The 17,193-nt window shown below is 49.9% G+C and overlaps 1 protein-coding gene across 1 annotated transcript in view; it reads right to left on the reverse strand.

Annotated features, from left to right (window-relative positions):
- The window catches only part of LOC100091485 (coronin-7-like), a 121,227-nt gene that overhangs the window by 96,317 nt on the left and 7,717 nt on the right, over window positions 1-17,193 (reverse strand). Inside the window, exons 2-6 of the mRNA XM_029054024.2 lie at window positions 14,463-14,559; window positions 13,685-13,759; window positions 8,285-8,355; window positions 7,547-7,730; window positions 5,470-5,546 (exon numbers count right to left, since the gene is read on the reverse strand). Coding sequence (XP_028909857.1) covers window positions 5,470-5,546; window positions 7,547-7,730; window positions 8,285-8,355; window positions 13,685-13,759; window positions 14,463-14,559 — 504 coding nt within the window. The remainder of the gene's footprint in view (window positions 1-5,469; window positions 5,547-7,546; window positions 7,731-8,284; window positions 8,356-13,684; window positions 13,760-14,462; window positions 14,560-17,193) is intronic.

Here is a 17,193-nt window from a genome sequence, read left to right on the forward strand (position 1 = left end):
AAGGTTTTCATCGTCCAACTCCTGGCAAAGTTTTCTAATTTCTAGGCCAAAGAGATTTAAGTTTCCTCATGGTGCCCGGGCGCCGTAGCATTGCCGTCTCAGGGAGCTGTGTGGGGAGAGCCCCATCTAGTGTCTGCAACAGCTTGAGTGAAGGCAGTGGCGACCGAAGATCCTTCCTCGGGAGGTGCGAGCTGACTTTTCACTTAGAATGCTGGGGGTACGGGAGGTCGAGGCATTTCCAGGCACAGGGACAGACAGACACATTCAGCGGGGCAAAAAAACAACTACACACACATATCTATAGAGCAACACAGAAAGCAGTCAAGGCTTGGTGGGAAAAACAGGGCCTCAAAACCCCATCCCTATTGTAGTCTCTAGACTGTAACCTCTCTGTGGGCAGGGAATTGGTCTTTTGTTCTCATATTGTACTCTCCTAAGCATTTAGGACAGGGCTCTACACACAGTAAGTGCTCAATAAATACGACTGAATGAATGAATCCAGGAACAGAAGAGAGCCCAGGCCAGGAGCCCACTTGTGGCTCCAACTTCCGACCGGCCTCCTGAAAGAGGCAGGATGAGGAGACAAAGATCTGATTGGGAAGTAGAGTGGCTTAGTGGAAAGAGCCCGGGCCTGGGAGCCAGAGGACCTGGGTTCCAATCCCAGCTCCAGCACCTGTCTGCTGTGCAACTTTTGACAAGTCATTTCACTTCTCTACGCCTCAGTTCCCTCAACTGTAAAATGGGGATTCAATACCTGTTCTCCCTCCTTCTTGGTCTGTGAATCCCATGTAGGACAGGGACTGTGTCCAACCTGAGTATCTGGAATCTATCCCAGCACTTAATACAGTGCTTGCCCCATAATAAGCACTTAACAAATATGACAATTATCATTACCTATGGGACGGAGCTTTTGGCATCACTCCCACAGCCCCAGTCAATGTCCCTAGAATTGAAGGTCTTGTCCTGAACAGACCGAGTATCTCTCAATGTGACCGGGTTATGAAACAACCCTCTCCCCATCCAGGCCACGGTGGTAGCTGCCCACACAGCGAATTCCCTGAGCTGAATCCCGATAACTGAAAGCTGCCCAAACACAAGCTTGCCAAAGGTTTGTCAAGGCCGGCATTCACCGCCCTGGCCACCCCTTGGATGGATGTGTGGGCATATAGTTCTTCATTGTCCAAGATCCAAAGTGAACCTACAACTGCACATTTGGCTGAAAAGGCCAATGCGGGGTTAACAGTTTTGACCACACCAAGCACCCAAACACAGATCATCCCTTGTAGAGATGAGGAGTTTGCAGTGCCTGGCTCTGTTTCCGGTTTGGCCTCCATGCTATCATCCTCATGAAGAGCCAACTCAAACAGAGCTGCTCCTTTCTGGAATGCAGTATCCCCAATTGGTCTGTCCACTGCAGTTGTCTCCTAATGTTTAGTTATGATGCCACATCGCCAGTAGCTGCACTTTACAGCAAGCATCCTTTAAGTGTTCTGGTGGTCCACCCTGCTTTTGGTGTTCCTATTTCCGATCACCGTTCAGCAGTTGATAGGTATCATCCAGCTGTCTGGGTAACTTGGGAGCATAAATGAGGGTTGGGAGGAGGTCATGCATTAGAGGGCAAGAATACTGGACCCAAGATGGTAAAGGGTACGGGAGGTGCATGTATAGGGAAATACAGCCCGATTTCAGCAGCAACAACCCCACTCCCTCCAGACACCATCACTCAGGGTGGGAAACTGTGGTTTTGGAGATAAGGTACAGAGAAGCAGGTTCACTGGAAGACAAGGACATGTAGTACAATGAGTGAAGATGGAAAAGATGTTAATTAGTTTCTTCCAAGAGCAGCCCTTACCTAGCTCTGCCTCTACCACACAGCGGGGCAGAAGGGCAAAACAAAAAAAAAGGAGGCAGGAAGAGAAGAGGCAGAACTAGGCCACACACATTAGTCAGAATGACTATACTGGTTAGACCAATGGTCTATCTAGCTCAATATTCTCTCTCCCCAAGAGAAGCAAGAAAGCATCCCTAACTTTTTTCCAATATCCTAAAAAACTGTCTTCCTTATCTAAACAGTTTCTGAACTCTCTAAATCCTCCAACTTTTCCCCTTGGTAACCTATTATGGAGTTCTTATCTATCCCTCTTTGAACTTCTCCCTTCACACATTTCTGTGAATTCCAAATGCTTGCTGCGTATGTCCTCCCTGAGATGTAAACAAATCACTGTATGTTTTATGGAATTAATTATTATAGGACTAAACAATTCACAAATGAACCTGTCTCTACGTTCTTGCTAATGTACTGGTTCAAACTTCTTAGGTCACTCCCCTTCATAAAGATAAACCGCCCCCACACATAACACCAGCTGAGTTGGAAAGTATTTCCTTTTGCTTTGGACCTAATAATAATAATAATAATGTTGGTATTTGTTAAGCGCTTACTATGTGCAGAGCACTGTTCTAAGCGCTGGGGTAAACACAGGGGAATCAGGTTCTCCCACGTGGGGCTCACAGTCTTAATCCCCATTTTACAGATGAGGGAACTGAGGCCCAGAGAAGTTAAGTGACTTGCCCATAGTCACACAGCTGATAAGTGGCAAGGCTGGGATTCGAACTCATGAGCCCTGACTCCAAAGCCCGTGCTCTTTCCACTGCGCCACGCTGCTTCTCATAAGGTCTCATGACCTCATAGGTCTCATGACCTATCACTCATGCTCCAGTAACAATAGGTGCCCTGCTTCTGAATGGGTGGAATTCATAGAAGAGCAATTCCATCTTTAATCTGTTCAAAAGCTTCAAGAGTCTGTGGACCTGAGACGTATTTCCTCTCCACCCTCCTTTTTTCAGACTGAAGAGGCCAAATCATTTTAAGCATAATCCATTTGAAAGTTACTCCAATTTCATATATTATTCTGGTTGCCTTTCTTCTGGCCCTTTTCTGTTATGGCCCCCTCAGAATTCACAGCCAAAGACGTGTACGACGGATTCCAAAGGTAGACCTACCATGATATGATGGCAAAACGAGGCTTTGGTTTTTCAAGTCCTCCCTGACGATGCCCAGAACTTCACTGACCTTTCTGGTTGCTGCCACAATCTAAGCCATAGATGTGAAAGAAGAGTTTGACATTGACTCCGAGATCCATTTACTGAGTAATGAATGAAGGTTCGCAGCCCATCGTTGCGTAGTTGGAGTTTGGATTATTTATCCCTGGATGCAATACCTAGCACTGGCTCACAGTAAAGCTCTTCTGCCCACTCAGCTTGATGAACTCTTCTTGTGGTGGATCTCCATCATCAACGGTATTTGTTGAGTGCTTACTATGTGCAGAGCAGTGTACTAAGTGGTTGGGAGAGTACAATATAAGCCAGTTGGCAGCCATGTTCCCTGCCCACAACGAGCTTACAGTCTATCCACCTAACATTCAGCACCCAGAAGGATGGAGTGTTGATTTCTCCATGCCCTCCGTCTTTCAAATCTTTTTAAAAAATGGTAAGCAAGACTGGTCCCCACACTGATTCCCGGGGAAATCTCATTATTTACCCTTCCCCTTTCTGAACAATGGCTGCTTATCCTTAGCTTTCGTTTACCATTTAGCCAGTTTTCTATCCATGTGACACAGAAACATTTCTCTAGTCCCACGATTGTTATTCTATTGTACTCTCCCAGGCACTTAGAACACTGCCTAGCACAGAGTCAGAACTCAAATACTATTCATTGATATTCAGGGTTTTTTTCTTTTTCTAAAGCTACTGAAGTGGAATTTCATCTTTTGGAAAGATAAATATTCTTCCCACTGGTTTTCTTTTCCCTACATGTTTATTAACCCTTTCGAAGTGCTGCAGTGGAGTGGCATAATGACCCTTGGGGAAACCATGTGCTCATTTTTATTTTAATTTTTTAAATGGTATTTAAGTGCTTATAGTGTTCTAAGAGCTGGAGAGATACAAGTTAACCAGGTCAGATACAGTACCAGTCCCACATGGGGGTTACCGTCTAAGAAGGAGGGAGATTTTCTGAGTGCTTACTCATCCTAATCTACAGTTGGCCATTGGTTGGAGTGCAGCTTACGGGTCTACAAATTCCCAGGGTCCCCTAAGGAAGGTGGACATTACATTGATATCCCACCAGGACACAGGTCCAGTGGGTGTTACATGTTCTTGTCCAGATTTCTGTCACCACCTCTCCAGGTTCCCTCAGACGGCTGCCTCCCCACCAAGTGAGTTATTCACATCTAGTTGATCAGTTTTGTTTAGAACAACTCGCGTGCTGATCGCGATTTGATTCAGCACGCCATTACCCAAGAGAAAACAACTCGTGCCCACACTCAGGGGTGTCTTAGAGGTCTCGGCCTCTCCTTCTCCCTTTCACTGGCCTCTTCCCTGTAGGTGGGACCCCAGGGGCAGAGCTCCAACACTGGGATGAGTCTAAGGGGTTATACAGCCCCTAAAAAACACAGCTGCTGAGTAGGGGAGTGGGGGAGAGCAGGAACAAAGTTGGTCAGAGACAGAAGGAATGGAAATGTTCTTTCAAGCCCAGCTGTTCGGATGCTGATAGGATTGAGGCTCGCTGCCTACCTGCTGTTCGACCTGAAAGTGCCAAGAACAAAGTCACCGGGAACCCAACCGGCGCACACGCCTTTCCCGCCTCCCGGCCCAGAGCTCTCTGAGTTGTGTTGCATCCCACACATTTGCTATCACGTTCGCGGTTTGGTACTCGGGGCCTCCGATGGGGGCTGCGTTAGTTACCGTGGAAACAGTTGGAATCCCTCTCCAATACAGAAATGCAACTCTAATGTGGCATGAGCCCGTGAGGAGATTTTTTTTGCTTCCTTTTTTTTGGTTTTGCTTTTAAACTACACCCACTAAGGGATGTTGGGGGAAGGGCATGAAGCAAATAAGAAGGCTGAATAAAACCCAGAGCAAAGCTTTCTGGATCTTTGAGATAATAATGATAAAATGTGGCATTCATTAAGTGCTTACTATGTTCCTAGTACTGTACTAAGCACTGGGATAGATACAAGATAATCAAGTCCCACATAATAATAATTTTGATATTTGTTAAATGCTAGGTGCCAGGTACTGTACTAAGCTCTGGGACAGATACAAGATATTCAGGTTGAACACAGTCCCCGTCCCACATGGGGCTCACAGTCTTGATCCCCATTTTGCAGATGAGGTAACTGAGGCACAGTGAAGTGACTTATCCAAGGTCACACGGCAGGCAAGTAGCTGAGCAGGGATTAGAACCCAGGTCCTCTGATTCCCATACCCGTGCTCTTTCTAGTAGGCCACGCTGCTTTGGAGAGAAAACCAGGTCTTCTCTCTCCATACAGCAGGGATTGAAAAGGAGAATCCTGGGAAAGCTGAGTTAGCCCCAGCCACAGCGGAGTGGTGAGGCGTTTACTCTGCACCGTCAGCAGCCCTCCCTTGGCCTCAAAGGATACTCCTCCTCCCCTAGACCAGGTCACTTACTTTACAAGCCGTGCCTAGGAGGGCGCCGTCTGGGCTCCAGGCCACGCTCTGGACTTGGTCCTTGTGGGCTTCCAGCTCTGGGAAGAAGAAGCGGGAGTCAGAAAGGAGCTGACAGCTCAGGGAGGGACTTTGCCCAGAGGTCCTAAGGTCAGCTGAGGAGGGGGAGGTGGCTTGGGCTTTCTCCACCCCCCATCTAAGTCATTCATTCATTCATTCATTCATTCAATCATATTTACTGAGCGTTTACTGTGTGCAGAGCACTATACTAAGCGGTTGGAAAGCGCAATTCAGCAACAAAGAGAGACAATACCTGCCCACAACGGGCTCACAGTCTAGTAGGGGGGAGACAGACATCAAAACAAGTAAATAGGCTTCAGTAGCATCAATATAAAGAGAATTAGAGATATTCATATACACATCAGAATAAGTAAAACAGGCATTGATATAAATAGAATTAGAGATATGTACATATATACACGAGTGCTGTGGGGAGGGGCGGGAGGGATTAGAGCAAAGGGAGCGAGTCGGGGCGAGGTGGGGGAGGAGGGGAAGCTGAGGAAAAGGGGGGCTTAGTTCGGGAAAGCGTCCTGGAGGAGATGAGCTTTCAGTAGGGCTTTGAAGGGAGGGAGTGTGCTAGTTTGGCGGATGTGAGGAGGGAGGGCATTCCAGGCCAGAGGCAGGACGTGGGCCGGGGTCGCCGGTGGGGCAGGCGAGAACGAGGCACAGTGAGGAGGTTAGTTGCAGAGGAGCGGAGTGTGCGGGTTGGGACAAAGAAGGAGAGAGGGAGGTGAGGCTGGAGGGGATGAGGTGATGGAGAGCTCTGAATCCAACAGTGAGGAGTCAAGGACAACGGCGACAACTCCAGCACAGTCGCTGCCCCAGGATTGCCAGTGGGGAAACCAAGGGGAAATGGGTGGAGGGGAAGGGTGGGTTCTTTAGGGCCAGTTCTCTGGAGCAGGGGGCACTAGCTGGGGCAGGGGGCAGGGAGGGGGCAGGGTGGTTCCTCTTAGGAATCTTTTTCCTCAGAAGGCGGTGCTGCTCCATCTACAACCCAGCCCGCACATTTCACTCTGCTAATGCCAAATTCTCACTGTTTCTCGATCTCGTCTCTCTCGCCGCCGGCCTCTCACCCACACCCTGCATCTGGCCCGGATGCCCCCGTCCTCATATCTGACAATTACTCTCCACCCCCTTAAAGCCTTACTGAAGGCACATCTCCTCCAAGAGGCCTTCCCTGACTAAGCCCTCCTTTCCTCTTCTCCACTCCCTTCTGTGACATCCTGACTTGATCCCTTGATTCGTCCTCCCTCCTAGCCCCACAACACTTATGCACATATCTGTAATTTATTTATTTATTCATATTAGTGTCCGTCTCCTCCTCTAGCTTATTGTGGGCATGGAATGTGTCTATCATGATATTGTACTCTCCCAAGCATTTAGTACAGTGCTTTGCACACAGTAAGCGCTCAATAAATACGACGGAATGAATGAACAAAAGTGTCAGCGCTAGACTCCAGAATTAGCCTCCCCGGCTTGTGGGCAGAAATCAGGCCTAAATGCGGTGCTGTCTCTGGGATGGCAGGAGAGGCTGCTCTCCTTGCCTCCTCAATCGCTTCGCCAGGGGAAGGGCCATCTGCTTCCACATGGGGGGAAGTGAATTTGGCTTCTGAAAAGGGAGAAGCCTGACTTGGAGAGGAAGCCCGCTCACAGGCCTGAAGGCATCTGGCATTCTGAGGAATGGGCCAGGCAGGGAAAGAGAACAGCTTTAGGAGAGAGGGCACAGGAGGAAAAGGTTAGAGAATGAACAGGGAGGAAGAATGACCCAAGGTTAAGGAAAAGCCAAACTCATCCCAGACACGTATTCAGGCCGGGCCATTCATAAAAATTAAAATATTAAGAATAATTGTGGTATTTGCTAAGTGCTTCCTATGTGCCAGGCACCGTTTTAAGCGCTGGAGTGGAAAGAAGCAAATCGGGTTGTGCCCACCCAGGGCTTACAGTCTCAATCCCCGTTTTCCAGATGAAGTAACTGAGGCACAGAGAAGTAAAGTGACTTGCCCAGACCCAAGGTACCCACCAGTGAGAGACTGCTGCTGGGCTGAATCCCAGACCTTCACGGTCTTGCCGGCGGCGCTTCCCAGCACCCCATCTGCAGTAGGGTGGAACTGCAGCACCTCCACCTGACAGTCTTCGGGGCCCAGAGTCACCACGGGGACGGAGGGTAGGTCTTTGCCCGCCTCGGGCAGTTGCCAAACCTTCAGCTGCAAAGAAAAGAAATTCCATGAGTCCCCTGGAAAAGGGGGAGCTACTTCCTGCCCAGCCCAGTTCCCGTTTGGCCCAACCAATACCACGGAGACCCAAGGTTCCATCTAACCCCGGGTTTCAAGCAGAGATGGAGGAGGGAGAAAACCTTTCGTTTTGTCAGGCCTGGGAATTGTGACCTCAGAGCCCTCCTCTGACTTTAGCGTTTTGACCTTGGGTGTTTTCCCCTCGGCAGGAATAGAGGTCTCCTAACTGTGGGTTGGGGTGTGCGTCTCTTCAGGAAGCCCCCTTCCACTGGGGAGGTGGGGAGGGTGCTGGAAAAGGTGCTGCTGAGCCCCAGGATCTCCAAGCACATGTGGGGAGTTGAGGACCACTCTCTGCCAGCCTGTCTCAGGGCAGCCAGTGGAGTAGGAAGTCCCGGGATCTCACTTTTCCCAGGGCCCCCGGCCTGGGAAGCCCAAGCTGGAGCCTAGCAGGCCATTTGACAGACGGAGGGGGCCATCAGCTCCACGGACTCCGGGCTCTCCCTGCCCCACCCTCACTGGCCACTTACTGTTCTGTCCGCCGAGCACGTGGCCAGTAAGAGGTCGTCAAATGGAGAGAAATCGAAGTCGGTCACCACATCTGAAAGAGAGGCACAGCTGATGAGAGCTGCACCTCTGAGGCCCCAATTTCCAAATCCCAGTGCCAATTTTCTTGTTAGAATCCAAAATGTAGCTTCATCTATGAGGTCAGGCCTCACCAAGGTAGCCCCGTGGCCACCCTCCCCCCCTACTTCTAGTCTCGTCTTGGGCCAGAGATGCCAAGAATCAAGGAGGAGCTTGATTCCCACAAATCCATCCAGGGTTTCACCAAGAGGGAACTCTGCCTGGGATCATTTTACACAGATTCTCTTTTCCTTGAAAACCTCGGCCTAGAAGGAAAAGCAGGGACATCTGCAAGGAACATGGGGACAAAAAGGAGTTCACGCTCAAATAAGCCTGGAAAGCTTACTGGTTAATGTGACACAGAGATAAAAGCTTGAAAACAACTTAAGAGACCAGAGGATTCTACTGAGGGAAAGGATTCATATTTGGGAGGTGGCATGGCCTAGTGGAAAGAGCCAGGTTTGGTGAGTCAAGAGACTTGGGTTCTAGTTGTAGCTGGCCTGCTGTGTGACCTAGGGCAAACTGCTTAACCTCTCTAGGCCTTAGTTCCCTCATCTGTAAAGTGGGGATAAAATCCCTGGTCTCCCTGCCCACAGCCTCCAGATGCAAATCAGGGCAGTAACAGCAGCTCCCCGGAAGTGCAGCCGGTGAATGCCGTCGGTCCACCGAGGACTCCTTTTAGAATTCTCCTGACAGAGACTTAAGAGAATTTGGTTCCAGGGACCAAATGGCCTAACTTCCTCATTCTCTACATCTCTCCTCTCAGGTCCTCCTAGACCTGCTTCCCCACTCGAGGTCCCCAGCAGGGACCACCACTAGAGAAAAGGCAGAAGCTAGCCAAAGGTCCACCCTATACTCCCACCACCAGGGTTTCCACAGAAGGGTGGGTGGCCACCCCACAGGAGGCAGCAGATCCTCTCCAAGCGTTGGTTTCTCTCCATAGGTTCATTCAATAGTATTTATTGAGCGCTTACTATGTGCAGAGCACTGTACTAAGTGCTTGGGATGAACAAGTCGGCAACAGATAGAGACAGTCCCTGCTGTTTGACGGGCTTACAGTCTAATCGGGGGAGACGGACAGACAAGAACAATGGCACTAAACAGCGTCAAGGGGAAGAACATCTCGTAAAAACAATGGCAACTAAATAGAATCAATCACCCCACACATCCTATCCGTTACCAAGACCTGCTGGTTTCACCTCTACAATATCGCCAAGATCCGCCCTTTCCTCTCCACCCAAATGGCTACCTTACTATTACGGGCTCTCGTTATATCCCGGCTAGACTACTGTGTCAGCCTTCTCTCTGACCTCCCTTCCTCCTCTCTCGCCCCGCTCCGGTCTATTCTTCACTCCGCTGCCCGGCTCATCTTCCTGCAGAAACGATCTGGGCATGTCACTCCCCTTCTTAAACAACTCCAGTGGTTGCCTATCGACCTCCGCTCCAAACAAAAACTCCTCACTCTAGGCTTCGAGGCTCTCCATCACCTTGCCCCTTCCTACCTCTCCTCCCTTCTCTCTTTCTACCGCCCACCCCGCACGCTCCGCTCCTCTGCCGCCCACCTCCTCGCCGTCCCTCGGTCTCGCCTATCCCGCCGTCGACCCCTGGGTCACGTCCTCCCGCGGTCCTGGAACGCCCTCCCTCCTCACCTCCGCCAAACTGATTCTCTTTCCCTCTTCAAAACCTTACTTAAAAATCACCTCCTCCAAGAGGCGTTCCCAGACTGAGCTCCTCTTCCCCCTCTACTCCCTCTGCCATCCCCCCTTTACCTCTCCGCAGCTAAAGCCTCATTTTCCCCTTTTCCCTCTGCTCCTCCACCTCTCCCTTCCCATCCCCACAGCACTGTACTCGTCCGCTCAACTGTATATATTTTCGTTACCCTATTTATTTTGTTAATGAATTGTACATCGCCTTGATTCTTCTGACTCAAGGCAGGGACACCAGTTGTAGGGGCCTGGGAATGAGCGGGGGAACTGGGAATTGATAACCCAAGCTCTCCCCGTGACTGAAGATGAGGTGCACTAAACCTATTAATCCCTTCCAAAGTGATTATCTAGCAGTTGGTGGAATGTCCAATAATAATGATAGTGGTGTTTGTTAAACCCTGACTAGGTGCCAGGTTCTGTGCTAACCTCTGGGGTAGACACAAGGTAACTGGGTTGGACACAGTCTCTGTCTCATGGTCCTAATCCCCATTTTATAGATGTGGTAACTGAGGCACAGAGAAATGAAGTGACTTGCCCAACGTCACGAAGTAGAAAAGTGGAGGAGCTGGGATCCAGGTCCATGGTCTAATGACCATGAGAGGCAGCGTGGCTCAGTGGAAAGAGCATGGGCTTGGGAGTCAGAGGTCATGGGTTCGAAGGCCGGCTCTGCCACTTGTCAGCTGTGTGACTGTGGGCAAGTCATTTAACTTCTCTGTGCCTCAGTTCCCTCATCTGTAAAAGGAGGATTAAGACTGTGAGCCTCATGTGGGACAATGTGATTACCCTGTATCTACCCCAGCGCTTAGAACAGTGCTCTGCACATAGTAAGCGCTTAACAAATACCATTATTATTATTATTACTATTATTATTATTAATGACTAGGCCACACTCTTTCTGGTGGCAAGAGGTCAACTGCGTGCACATCCGCCCCACTTGGAAGGTAAGAGGAAATAAGGATCAGCAGCCTCTGATTGATCAATCCAGGCAGTACTATCAATGATATTTACTGAGCGCTTATTATGTGCAGAGCACTGTACTAAGTGATGATGACGATGGCTTTTGTTAAGCGCTCACTATGTGTCAAGCACTGTTCTAAACCCTGGGGTAGATTCAAGGTAATCAGGTGGGACACAGTCCATGTCCCACATGACGCTCACTTTCCTAATCCCCATTTTACAGATGAGGTAACTGAGGCACAGAGAATTTAAGTGACTTGCCCAAGGTCACACAGCAGACCAGTGGCAGAGCCAGGGTGAAAATCCAGGTCCTTCTGAATCCAAGGCCCGTGTCCTATCCATGAGGCCATGCTGCTTCTGCGCCATTGCGGCTGTCAAAGTCTCCTTTGTGACTTCCCAGGCTTGCGGCTGAGCCCGGATCCTTCTTGAAGCCATTTGCCAGGACCAGTGGGCGGATGATCAGCTGAACCGTTTCCAGCCTCTGGGATCTACCAGGCTCCCGGAAGAAATTAGGTCAGCCAAGAGTTTTCCATGGATAGGTGACAGCAAACCAAGGTAATGCAGCAGGCTGATCCTTCTCTATGGAGATTCCAGGGGAAGAAGAAGTGGCTGGGAACCTCATCTCCAGAAAAGGGCAGAAGGAGGTCCCTGCCACTCCTCCAGCTGGCACCTACCACTCATTCCTTTCTGGGAAGTTGGCTGGGCCACCTCCCTACTTCTTCCCGGACTGGCAGGAATAATAATAATAATGTTGATATTTGTTAGTGCTTACTATGTGCCAAGCACTGTTCTAAGCGCTGGGGTAGATACAAGGTTGTCCCACGTGGGGCTCACCTCCTCCAAGAGGCCTCCCCAGACTGAGGTCCCCCCTTTTCCCTCTGCTTCCCCCACCCTCTGCTCCTCCTCCTTCCCCTCCCCTCAGCTGAGCTCCCTTTCCCTCTGCTCCCCCTCCCCCTCCCTCCCCACCCTACTCTTTGCTCCTCCCCCTCCCCCATTCCTCTCAGCACTGTGCTCATTTGTATATATTATTTATTACTCTATTTATTTTGTTAATGAGGTGTACATCCCCTTGATTCTATTTATCCTGACAATGTTTTCTTGTTTTTGTTTCATTCTGTTTTGCTCTGCCGTCTGTCTCCCCCGATTACACCGTGACTCCGTCATTGGGCAGGGATTGTCGCTATCTGTTGCCGAATTGTACATTCCAAGCGCTTAGTACAGTGCTCTGCACAAGTAAGTGCTCAATAAATACTATTGAATGAATGAATGGTCTCCATTTGACAGATGAGATCACTGAGGCACAGAGAAATTGACTTGCCCAAGGTCACACAGCTGATAAGTGGCAGAGCCGGGATTAGAACCCATTCATTCAATAGTATTTATTGAGCGCTTACTATGTGCAGAGCACTGTACTAAGCGCTTGGAATGAACAAGTCGGCAACAGATAGAGACAGTCTCTGCCGTTTGAGGGGCTTACAGTCTAACCCATGACCTCTGACTCCCAAGCCTGGGCTCTTTCCACTAAGCCATGCTGCTTCTCAGTGCAGGAGTGACCAACATGATCATCACCATCTCCTAGAAACCATTAGGCATCTCCCTCCTATTCCCCCAATTTTCCTCACAGGCGACTCTCACTCCCAAAGGCCCCTCCCATCATGGGGTGGTAAATACACTGGTTCCAAAAGAGGAGTGGGAACCCCAGAACTCACACCTGAGCATCTGGGAAGCAGTCCCGAACCAAAGAATCCAAACCCCTTCATCCATTACCAAGGGCAGACTGTGAGCAGCTCCTGGTACTACCTGGGGCAGAAAACAGAGAGGAGCCGCAGCATCCCATAGCTCTTGCCGGGGACTCCATCGGGCCCCTACATCAATCCATCAATCAACAGGATTTTTAAAAATGGTGTTTGTTAAGCACTGACTTACGTGCCAGGCACTGTTCTAAGCACTGAGGTAGATTCGTTCACTCAGTCGTATTTATTAAGCACTTACTGTGTGCAGAGCACTGTACTTGTTCTTGGGAAAGTACAGTACAACAATAAAGAGTGACAATTCCCGCCCACAACGAGCTCACAAGCTAATAATAATTCTGGTTTTTGTTAAGCTCTTATTACGTGCCAAGCACCGTTCTAAGCGCTGAAGTAGGTACAAGGTAATCAGGTTGGACACAGTCCACGTCCCACATGGAGCTCACAGTCTTAACCCCCACTTTACAGATGAGGTAACTGAGGCACAGTGAAGTGACTTGCTCAAGGTCACACAGCTGACAGGTAGCAGAGCTTGGATTAGAACCCATGTCCTGTGACTCCCAGGCCCATGCTCTTTCCACTAAGCCACGCTGCTTTCAGGTTGGACACAGTCCCTGTCCCACATGGGGCTCACGGTCTTAATCCCCATTTTATAGATGAGGTAACTGAGGCACAGAGAAATCAACTAACTTGCCCAAGGTCACACAGCGGACAAGTGGCGGATCTGGGATTAGAACCCAGGTCCTTCTGACTCCCAGGCCTGTGGTCTAGCCCCTAGGCCATTTGGCTTCTCAGTATTCTTTGAGCGCTTACTGTTCCTTGCAGAGGAACAGAAGCAGGAGAGGAGGCAGGGAGCTTCTGGCTTTTCTTGCTGTTAGCCAAGCACATCACTTACCCGAATGGCAACCCAGGTGAGCCACAGACCTCTTGTCCCCATCCTGGCTTTCCAGGGGCACAATGCCCAGGACACCTAAGAGAAAAACATAGGTTAGAAAACCCAAAACAGGTTGCTGTAACCCCGGCCCGAGAAACTAGAAGCCGTCCAACGGTACTGCAGGGAGTGCTCGAAGGGAAATGTCTTCTTAGGGAGAGCGATAGCCTGCTCTGGCCCTCACCCTAGAAGTAGGATTCCAAAACTAAGAGAGGAGCAGAGGAGGGTGGATCCTGCGTGTTGGGACTCTAGACCTGGATGATCACCCAGTGGGGACCTGGCAATGCATCCTCTCTTGGAGATCCACTGGGACAATCCTCTGGGTTCTCCTAGCAGGCATTTCGTGTCCTGTAGCTTTCCTGCTCCCACCCAACAAAAGCCTGAGCCTATAGCCTTTCACTTCCCATACAAGGGAAACTGAGAAGGGATGGATGGAAGAAATTGAGGACCTTTGGCCTTTCCCTTTAGGTGACAAATTTCTAAGTAAAGAGAGGCGTGGATTTTAGGGGAGGAGGATGGAGATGGGGGCGGGCAGGCCAGAAATCCACTATTCCGGGTCTTTTCATCCCCGATCGGAAACTCTCGGATCTTGCCAGAGCCCTGGGAGGCTAGTTAAGCCGTGGGGATGACTGCTTTCATCGCCCCCACCCTGTGGACTGGGCTCCCTCGGACTTCCTCCAGAGATCCCCGTCCCCTCTCCGCCCTCAGCCCCCTTCGCAACTCCAGGTCCGGGCCCCCTTACCCGCCCGGTCCGAACTGAACGCGATCAGGTGACAGCTGGACTTGATGTGGTTGCCGTAGGACGTGGCCGTTCCAGCTCGGATGTCACTGATCCAGGCCTAAAAGCAGGAGGGCAGGGCTGAAACCAGGTGACCCACAGAAGCAGCAGAGTCAAATCCACAACCACCGCCCCGGGATAACTGGGAAAGAACTCCAATCCCAGCAGTCTTGCACATACTCCCAAAGACATTTCATCTCTTAGGGGTGTCCGGTGGCTCGGCTCGTCAAGTCTGGACTGGGAGGACCCTCAGCCCCTTTAGGTCCAGGGCTTGAGATCAGCTTCAGGGCTTCCGAACCTCTTCAGAGGCCAGCCCCCACCACCCCCACCAGCTTTGGAGACGCCGGTGAAAGGACATGCCTCCCCCACAGTGAGCATCTATCCTGAGCTGAAACACCTGGTCCTTCTAGGCTGAGCGGGGACAAGGCAGATGGAAAGAAGGAAGGGAGGGAGGGAGGTGAGCCCCAACCCCCAGACATCCCCTCATCCACAACACGGCCAGCTCAGCCGGTGGATTCTCAGGGACTCTTCTCCTGCCCCGAACTCCCAACTGCAAACACACACCACATTCAGTGACTAATTTCATCAGTCTCCTCGCTGACCGCTCTATTTCCTGTCTCTCCCCGCCTCCGGTCCTTACTTCACTCTGCTGCCTGGATCATTTTTCTGAAAAATCATTCAGTACATATCTTCCCACTCCTCCAAAACTTCCTCTGCATCAAACAGAAACTCTTTATCACTTACTTTAGGACACCCATCGGCTCTCTCCCTCCTACTGTAACTCACTGATCCTTACACTTAACTTCTCTAATACCAACCTGCTCTCTGTACCTTGAGCTCGTCTATCCCATCGCTAGCCGCTTGCCCATATCCTTCCTTTGGTCTGGAATCCCCTCCCCCTTCATATCCAACAGCCCATCACTCTCCCCACCTTCAAAACCCTCCTCAATAACATCTCCTCCTAGAGGCCTTCCCTGATTGAGCTCTCATTTCCCCTCCTCGCCCTCCCTCTGTCATCTAGGTCCTTAGCTGTTTACCCCTTGAGCACTTTGATCCTCTAGACTTTAAACTCGATGTGGGCAGGGAATATATCTGTTATCTCGTTATATTGGACTCTCCTGAGCACTTAATACAGTGCTCTGCATACAGTAAGCGCTCAATAAATACAACTGACTCAATGACTGGTGCTCACCCCACCCACAGCACTTTGAGTACATATCCTTAAACTCCACTATCTCCCCTAATGGTAATTTATCTTAATGTCTGCCTCCCTCTCTAGCTTGTAAGTTCTTTGTGGGTGAGGATCCTGTCTGTCGACTCTGTTGTATTTTCCCAAGTGCTTCCGACAGTGCTCTACACAAGCAAAGTGCTCAATAAATACCGACTGATCGATGAAGCCAAGGGAGCCCTGGACTTACTACAATCCTGCTTCCAGACCTCCTCCTCGGCCACTCTCATTTCCCTTGGACTACTAGCCTAAAGGATCCTCTCCCCAAGTGTGTTTTTCACAGGTGTGAAATTTGATACCGAGACAGAGTCAAATCCTGGGCTTCCGTGACTCCAAAGTCTTTCACCTTATTTTTTTCTGATGGGGCGGGAGGAATAAAGCCCCATGAGCAGTATGGCTTGGTGGAAAGAGCCCGGGTTTGGGAGTCAGAGGACGTGGGTTCTAATCCTAACTCTGCCACTCATCTGCTGTGTGTTAACTTCTCTGTGGCTCAGTTAACTCATCTGTAAAGTGGGGATTAAGACTGTGAGCCCCATGTAGGACAACCTGATTACCTTATCTACCCCAGTGCTTAGAACAGTGTTTGGCATATAGTAAGTGCTTAACATACCATAATTATTATTATTATTAATAATAAAAAAGATCTTTGAAAGCATCTATTGACTACCCACTCTGGAGACCCTAACTGGTGAGTGAATGGGTCGCAGAAGCAGGTTCCCCTCCCTCCTCCTGTGGAGAAAGAGGGAGCCAGGAGTGCAGCTGCCCAGGCTGGGCCGGCTTTGTGGTCACACATCCAGTTTGGAATTAGCACCTGCTGCCCAGCTGTCATCTCCTGGGCACCATCACAGCAACTGATCATCTCATCAGCCCAAACGGTAGCCACAGCAGTAGCAACTTTTAAAATGCTAAAGATTCTGCTTTTCCTAGCCCAGTCTCTGGTGGCAACCACTAGATCTCCCCTCCCATATACCTACCGATCGATCGATCAGCAATATTTCTTGAGCGCTCACTGTGTAAGTCAGTCAAACATATTTATTGAGTGCTTACTGTGTGCAGAGCACTGTACTAAGCACCTGGAAGAGTACAATATAATAATAAACAGACACATTCCCTGCCCACGACGAGCTTGTGTGTGCGGATCACAGTTACTAGGCACTTGGGGGACGACAATACAACAGAATTGGTAGACACTTTCCCTGTCTTCGGCGCTGCCTTCCTCTTTAGGATCTTCCCTGGAATCACCCCAGAGGAAAATCTGACCTAAATCAAGTAGGCTTTCCCAGAACATGATGTTTTTAGAATGGGTGAAGTGAGAACACTGAGGTACATAATGGAGTGTCCTAGGCTGGCAAGAAAAGAATGTCCTATGCTAGTAGGAAAAAAATGAGAAATGCATGATCTCTTAACCCATTCCTTCCACCCATAGTGCTAGTGAAACTGAGACCAAAGCGCTCCTAGATCAAGACA

This window comes from Ornithorhynchus anatinus, chromosome 2 (assembly GCF_004115215.2).
Source record: "Ornithorhynchus anatinus isolate Pmale09 chromosome 2, mOrnAna1.pri.v4, whole genome shotgun sequence".
NCBI classification, from domain to species: domain Eukaryota; kingdom Metazoa; phylum Chordata; class Mammalia; order Monotremata; family Ornithorhynchidae; genus Ornithorhynchus; species Ornithorhynchus anatinus.